Genomic DNA, 8,189 nt, shown 5'->3' on the forward strand with positions numbered 1-8,189 from the left:
ATTTTGATATTTGACTAGAAACAAAGTAAAATAGCAAAACTAGTCTACAGTATTGTATATAAGTAGTGTTCACCATGTATTACTAGCTCTACCATTTTATTTATTTATTTATTTACTTGTGTATTTATATGAAAAAAAGATGATAGCTCACCATCAATTCATCATATGTTTTTAATATATGTTAATGGTGGTCGTGGGATTGCAATACTCAATCAAAAAGGTCATTTCACAGATGTTTTGCTATATATGGATGGGAATGCTTAGTGGGCCTTGTGCATACTAGATGACATACATTGCTCTGACATAGTCCCACATGGGAGCGGTCCTCCATGCGATAGCTTGAGCTTTTGAGCTAGGAAATCCATGATAGGTGATATCAGAACCAAGCCTAGTGTGTCACAACTCTATCAATCATCCAGGTCCTTCACTGAAAATGCCAGGATTTAGTAGGGTTGAGTCGAACCTAAGTCAAGCATTGACCCCTTCTCTCCAAGGAGTAAACGGAGCCAATTTTAGATTGAATGTGGGGAAGATGTAATATTGTTCCTATTGACTTAGGTGGTGCATGAGTTTAAAGCTTGGACTACAAGTGTAAATGCCATAAAGTCTGTTTTAAATTTTTTGGCTTGCAACTTAAGGCATGATTTCCTCCGCAAATTTCTGCATTCCCCGGTTTGGTGAAACGTGCTGTCTGCAGCACAGGGAAGAAAAGTGATAAATCACACTCTTGATGATATATGTAGTGTATGTGGATGTCTCTCTGTTCGTTCAAGCTAAGACTAAATGAGAGCACACAAGGCATTGGCAAATTGGTAACTATAGTGCAATGTCAAACTTTATTCTTGCATTCCCAAATCTCAATAGCTTGGTTCAGAATAAACGGCCACTGTTTTTCAACCCACACAGCGACCCACCAAAAAACCTTACATTTTCCCTTAGGTTGGGCCAAGAATTTTGCACATCACATGCTTCAAGCGGCTCCTGGCCGTTCTATGACTCCAGAAGATAAGTGGGATTCTGTTGTTTTGTTCTTTGTCTTAGAAATCCATCCATATCCGGTGGTGACCTTGCGCCCTTGATGCCAAGGATGCTCGTGATGTCTTGTAGTATTCTAAAACTCATTCAGATTCTTAGCACCAGCATTGGATTCAAAGTTATTGGGCGCAATTAGTGTCGTCTAGACTGACAAGTGGCGCCCTGGTCCTCAATGCTAGCTGGCCGAAACCGAGACCCTTATCCATTAACGGGGACATGGTTGACTTCAAGTCATCAAAATGCTCTATCATAGAAGTTAGAGCGACCTTGGCAATGGCCATTTATATTGATATTTGTGACCAGGGAGTGAAAGCTGCGAGCGGTAGCAATTAATCTACCCAAGCCAAATGGCAACGGCCATCCTACCCTCAATCCCCAATGCCTCCCTTCTTGTCATCCTCTCATCAATCCTCATCCTTCTCACAGCCCCATCCACAGCGAACGACAGCAATGTCCTGGTGACCGGGGATGTTCTCGCCACCGACGGCCAGCTCTCCTACCTCGGCTACAGCTTCGTCATGCAAGGTGACTGCAACCTCGTCTTGTACAACAAGGGCAATGGCTTCCAATCGAACACCCACGGAGAGGGTGTTAACTGTACCCTCGCGCTCAGTGACCGCGGCCAATTCATCATCAAGAGCGCCGACGGCTCCACTGTGTGGACCACGCCGCCTGGTCCCAAGAAAGGCAACTACGCTGCCATCCTCCGTCCTGATAGCAACGTAGTCATCTACGGTCCCACAGTCTGGTCTACCCCGGACTTTCGATTCGCCGCCACCGGAGCTTATTCTTCTGAGGCGATGAACATTCCGATGGTGAAGAACGTCTTGTTCTCGTCGCAGATTCTCTACAACAACTCCACGCTCGCAACCAGGGACTATACGTTCATCATGAAGTATGACTGCAATCTGGCCCTCATAAAAGCCGCACAAGGCGTCATCTGGGATTCTGGCACGCAGGGCAAAGGCCAGCATTGCTTCCTAAGGCTCGACCACCGGGGGCAGCTGGCCGTCGTGGACGACCGCTACAAAATCGTGTGGGCGAGCAAGCCTATATCCAGTGAAGGAGCTTACGCCCTTATTGTCCAGATCAACGGACAGGCGGTCGTCTATGGACCCGTAGTCTGGTCGACGTCCTCCAGCTGATCTGCGATGGCCAGTGCGTTCCTATTTTGAGGACATCAATTAATAGTAATTAGTAAGTAAGTTTGGCTCGTCGCTGAACCACAGCGTGTACTGCTAGCCCAAATATCCAATAAATTAAGTTTGGAAGACAGACCGATTTTTGTGGTGGATCCTTAATTGTTACTCCTTGATGCTTTCATCGATCCCTTCTCGTCATGGACGCGGACGACAACCCATCGGCGTAATAATTCCATGTTTCCACTGAGACAACTGGTGATTTCTTCTGGTCAATCATCCAGAAATGAATCTCAATTGATAAAATAAACTATTATTAAAAGCCGTACATCAGGTCCTCCAGGCTCCAACGGTTGATATTTGTGAAGAAAAACTTAGACGGCCCCATCATCTTATGCGCATGCTACATATAATTGTTTGGGCCACACCGCAGCAGAGTATGCCTGTTCGCATGGTTTCTTCGTACTCTTCGGCTGCCGCAATGGCTGAGAGGCGACCCTCATGACCGCTCTAGAGCATTAGATTTTTGAAGGGAAGGAAGCATCGGATGACAGCGAATCATGGTGTCCGTCGTGAGTCCAGCGCAATGGGCCGAAAACGTTGAGTCTCCCATCAAAACTGAGCACTGCAATATACGGCCCATTGCTACCCTTGCTGTTGCTGCCCCAGAGACGTTGGCCTTTGTGTTCGACCGTCAGCTCCCCATCAGTCTCCAGCCGAGCATAACAACCACGCGCATCCGTGTTAGTCTGCCTCTGCCACAAAGTCGTCCAGATTGCCCATCTTTTTCTTTTTCTTTTTCTTTTTCTTTTTCTTTTTCTTTTTTCTTTTTTTTTTGATTAAAGCGGCAATTTATATAGTTTTAATATGAGTACATCCTACCAAATCATGAGAAAGTAAAGAGTACAAAGAAGAGAAAATGTCTCCTATAGATGTCCAGAGAAAATTCCTGAAATGCCGGACAACGAAGGAGGCGATTCAGTCTGCTGCCCTATTCGCCTCCCGAAACACGTGCTACCTGCAAGCCACCTATCTCCTGAGCCAGCCTACGGGTCTCTCTGATGAGAGGATGGTCATCATCATATGTGTCCACACCTCGGATCCAGTCAATCACCACAAAAGAATCCCTCTTGAGATACTTCCTCACGACTCCAAAGAACCGCCTCGCATATGACAGCCCTTCCAATGCAGCCAGAAGCTCTGCCCCTACAACAGTGAGCCCAGGCTGGCACCGACCTCCGGCTGCTACCAGCTTGCCAAAGGAGCCTCTAATCATAAATCCAACACCTCCAGATACACCATCCACCAACATACTACCATCGAAGTTTACTTTGAGATGACTAAGGGGTGGGGGCACCCAAGAAACAAGGGCGAACCTGGACGCTGCAACAACGGAAAGAGTACCCTAGATATCTCTGGCTATCTCAGTAGTGAACAACGCAGTAGCTGCTGTAACCTCCCTCGCATGCAGTATAGCTCTATCCACCACCAGCCTCAAAAGCGACCTCCTACCCTCAAATATGTCGACATTCCTGTCCAGCCAAATATGATAAGCCAAGTATGCTCTAAAGATCCCCCCTCCAAGGATCTGGAGCTCCGCATCGAAACTCTCAGCAAATGGATCAAATCTTGTGTCGTCTCCACTAACTCGGGTAAGGGTGCAGGTGATCTACTCCATATCTCCTCGCCCTAGAGCACTACAAAAGAACATGATCCATAGTCTTCTCAATCTCCGTACACATCTCACAGAACTGGGTGATCCGCACTCCTCGCCGAGCTAGCAAACTTCTGGTCGGTAGGCAGCCCCATGCCACCTTCCAGATGAAGAGCGCTACACGTGGGTGAACTCGCATTCTCCAAATCCAACCTCCCTCAATCTGCCGAGCTGACTCCCTACTGAACAAAGCATGAAGATCCCTAGCTCGTACCCGCGTCTGGCCTGATGGCATCTATACTAACCTGTCAGACTCCTCCCGGGCTGGTACCGATAGAGCCAGAATCAACTCTGCCAACTGCTCCCCAAGCACCTCCCGAATCAGCCCAGCCCTCCATTGACCCCCAACAGGGTCCAGCAAGTCACAAACTCTATATCCACTCAGCATCGTCAAGTCCACTATGGCCGGCAGACGACTAATCGACTGCTCAGTCACCTAGCTGTCCTCCAAAATATCAACAAATCGCCCATCCCTAATGGCCCATCTAATCTTTGAAAGCACCAACATGGCTCTAGCACACATCTCCCTCCAGACCGATGAGTGGTGACGTCCAGCCCGTGTCCCAGGCAACAAAGCACCATATTTGGCCCTCATCAACGAGGACCACATACTATCGGGCTCTAGCATAAATTCAGGTACGTGACATGCCGCTAGAATCTTCCGCCTCACCACCAATGACAGCACTTCCTAACCTCCAAACCTGGTCGGCTGACATATCACCTGCCATGCCAACAAGTGGATACCACCTCTACCACTACTCCTCCCCTAGATAAAGTTCTTAAAGATCTACTCAAGAGTCCTCAAAAATGCCGCTGGAATAAAGGAGTTGGAGAAAAAGTAAGTAGTGATACTAACTGAACGAAGATAATCCTTCCATCATCGATAATGTGTGCATCTGCCGTCCCTCCAGTCTATGTCTGATACTGAGCTCTAGAGATGAGCAATCCCTGCTATGCAACTGCTGACCTGAGAGTGGGATCTCCAGGTATCTCAATGTGCCCTCCTGCTCACCCACCCCCAAAATCTCCAAAATAGAATTCTTCACTGCCAATCTAATCTTCGGGCTGAAACATATAGCTGATTTAGATAAGTTGATACATTGATCCGACACTGCACAGTAGTTTCGGAGGATCTTGCTAATGACTCCCGCGGCCTGCCGAGACAACCGGACTAGTAATAAACAATTATCGGTGAAGAGCATGTGAGAAATCGGAGTAGCCCCTCCATCTTTGATGACCAAATTGCACCTCATAAATTCCCGCTCATAATTCTTATACTTTGAGCTTCCTCGGAGGCATCAGCCTGTCGCCCGAGAACAAGACGTACTCCGTCGTTGTTAGATTTTTATTAAATAATGATTAAAAGTTTTCATACTTAAAATATATATATTATACATATATGTTAATAAGGGAGTTTGGCTTGGTGGTTGGTGCGTTGTTTGGGTGGGGATGAGATAACAGGTTCGATTCCCCATTCCCTCCTTTTTATTTCTATTACGTAAAGCTTGGTTCTCTTGTGCTCGTTGGGCCTGTGCTTGTCCGAGCCGAGCTCGGTTCTCTTGTGCTCGTTGGGCCTGTGCTTGTCCGAGCCGAGCTCGGTTCTCTTATGCTCGTTGGGCCTGTGCTTGTCCGAGCCGAGGTTCTCTGCAGCCGAGCTGGGCCTGTGCTTGTCCGAGCCGAGGTTCTCTGCAGCCGAGCTGTGCCTGTGCTTGTCCGAGCGAAGGTTCTTTGCGCATGTGCTTGTGCTCGCTGGGCCCTGCCCCTGCTCGTCCGAGGTTCTGTGCGCCTGTGCTCGTCCGACCCACCTCAACTGAAGCGCGAAGAGCCGAGGCCGAGGTCGGACCACAGGTGTGATGAGCCCAGAGGAGCCGAGGTCGGACAACGGGTATGATGAGCCAAGAGGTGCGTGGGCCGTGCCTCGCACCCTTAACACGAGGAGCCACGTCGCTTCCTCGTTAGCACCTCTTCGCAACCGACCTCGCATCCGCTGGCCATACTCCTAGTGTTTTTTCAAACTTTCTTACCGGTTTTGACCGTTGGATCGGTTTTGGGTCGCGTCTGTCCCGAAGAAGTCTATAAATAGACCTCTTCGGATTAGACAGGATATAGAAAATTGAAAACAGAGAACTTCTATTCTTCCTTTTTGCTGTTTTTCTTTCAATCAACGGGCTTGCTGCATACTGATTCTGGGTTCGAAAGCTTCTTTGATCCGTGCAAATCATTGAGGCAGAAGGAACAGTGCGAGAGGCTGTTGTATCTCAGGAGTAGAACGCCATCCAAGCCTAGTGCACTGTAAGGCGGCGAAATCTACTTCAAGGAAAGTGACCAACATACCACGCCTCAGCATCTCGGGTTCCATTTTTCCACTTTCTCTATTTATTTTCTGTAAGCCTATTTCTGCCTATTATTTGTTGAAGTAGAGTATTATAGATTTAAAAATTTCTGGGACAGTATATTCCCAACATTCTTGAAGTAGATTTCTCCTACATATAATAGGCTAGTACTTAGAGTTACCTCAATGGCCAATGCAAGTGACCCGGTTCCTCCTGAAAAATTTAATGGAAATAACTTTAAGCGTTGGAGACAGAAGATGGAAATCTTCTTAACCACACTTGGGTTATTTTCCATAATCTTTGACTCTCCTCCAAATGAGGAAGAGAATGAACCAGCTAGAACTTGTAATTTGGAGGAATTTAAGAAGAAAGACTACCTGTGTAGGGGAAGGATTCTGTCCTATCTTACTGATCCCCTTTTTGATGTCTACTGCACTTTTAAAACCTCCAAGGAGATTTGGGATGACCTTAATAAGAAATATGGTATCCAAGATGCCGGAATGGACAAGTATGCTGCTAGTCAATTCCTGTCTTATAAGATGGTTGACACCAAGCCCGTAGTTGATCAAGCCCATGAGTTAACAGTGATTTATCATGAATTAGGCTTAAGAGGAATGGGTATAACTGAGAGCCTTCAAGTTGCTTGTACCATTGACAAGCTCCCACCTTCTTGGAAAGACTTTGGGTTATCCCTGAAACATAAAACCGAGGATATAACAATGAAAACTCTATTGTCTGCCATTAGGATCCAAGAACAACACCTTGAGAAAGATAATGAGCAACTCATGAATCCTGAGCTTCTAACCAAGGTGAACTTTGTAGAAGGCCAGAATAAGACCCATAAGTTCAAATTTGAAAAGGGTGGACCTAGAAACAAAAGAAAACTTATGAAGCCAAAACACCATATCAATAAGAATGATCGGAAGCCGATTTGCTACAATTGTGGGAAACTCGGTCATATGGCTCGAGTATGCCGGATGAAGAGGAAGAAGTATCAGAACTATGAACATGCGCTTTCTCAACCTGCAAATCCACAAACCAACATGGTGCTATCCAGTATTGGTCCTACTAGTACTGATGATCGGTATGTAACTTTAAGTCCAGAATTAAATTTGGCAATTTGCTCTACCGATTGGTTAGTGGATACAGGTGCGAATGTTCATATGTGTACTGATCATACCCTTTTTACTACTTATCAGGTCCGGAGTGGCCTAACAGTAACTATGGGGAACTCCACCTCGGCACGAGTGCTTGGAACTGGAAAAGTACTTCTAAGGCTTACGTCTGGGAATGTGCTTACACTATTTAATGTGTACCATGTGCCCGATGGAAGGAGGAATCTGATCAGTGGATCTCTTCTAAATAGAAGTGGTTATTCTTTGTTATTTCAATCTAAGAAAGTGATTATAACAAAGAATGGAATATTTGTAGGCAAAGGCTATGAGTGTGATGGCTTGTATGTAATAAATAATGTATCTTTAGATTTTTCTTCTGATAACAATAATAAAATTGTGCTTTCAATATGTTCTTCATCTCTTTGGCATGCTAGATTAGGACATGTGAATAATAATACTATTAAAAGAATGATTAGCTCTGGTTTATTGCCTAATGTTTCATTAAATGAAAAGGAAAGGTGCCAAATTTGTGTTCAATCTAAACAACCTAGAAAACCATTTAAAATAGTAAATAGAAATTCAACTTTATTAGAATTAATACATTCAGATGTATGTGATCTAAATGGAACTTTGACTAAAGAGGGTAGAAGGTATTTCATTACCTTCATAGATGATTATTCTAAGTATTGTCAAGTTTATTTAATGAAATCTAAAGATGAAGCATTTGAGATGTTCAAGACTTACAAATCTTTAGTAGAAAATCAACTTGACAAGAGAATAAAGATTCTCAGGTCAGACAGAGGAGGAGAATACACCTCTAATGACTTGAATGAATTCTGTAGAGTTAATGAAA

General features: G+C 45.3%; 1 protein-coding gene across 1 annotated transcript; it reads left to right on the forward strand.

The window, feature by feature from the left end:
• The first annotated feature begins 1,300 nt into the window (after nt 1-1,300).
• On the forward strand, nt 1,301-2,391 carry LOC103696650 (mannose-specific lectin 3-like). Its single transcript, XM_008778333.4, has one exon. The coding sequence runs from the start codon at nt 1,383-1,385 to the stop codon at nt 2,178-2,180; it is 798 nt and encodes a 265-aa protein (XP_008776555.1). The 5' UTR covers nt 1,301-1,382; the 3' UTR covers nt 2,181-2,391.
• The last annotated feature ends 5,798 nt before the right edge of the window (nt 2,392-8,189 follow it).

This window comes from Phoenix dactylifera, chromosome 12 (assembly GCF_009389715.1).
Source record: "Phoenix dactylifera cultivar Barhee BC4 chromosome 12, palm_55x_up_171113_PBpolish2nd_filt_p, whole genome shotgun sequence".
NCBI lineage: Eukaryota > Viridiplantae > Streptophyta > Magnoliopsida > Arecales > Arecaceae > Phoenix > Phoenix dactylifera.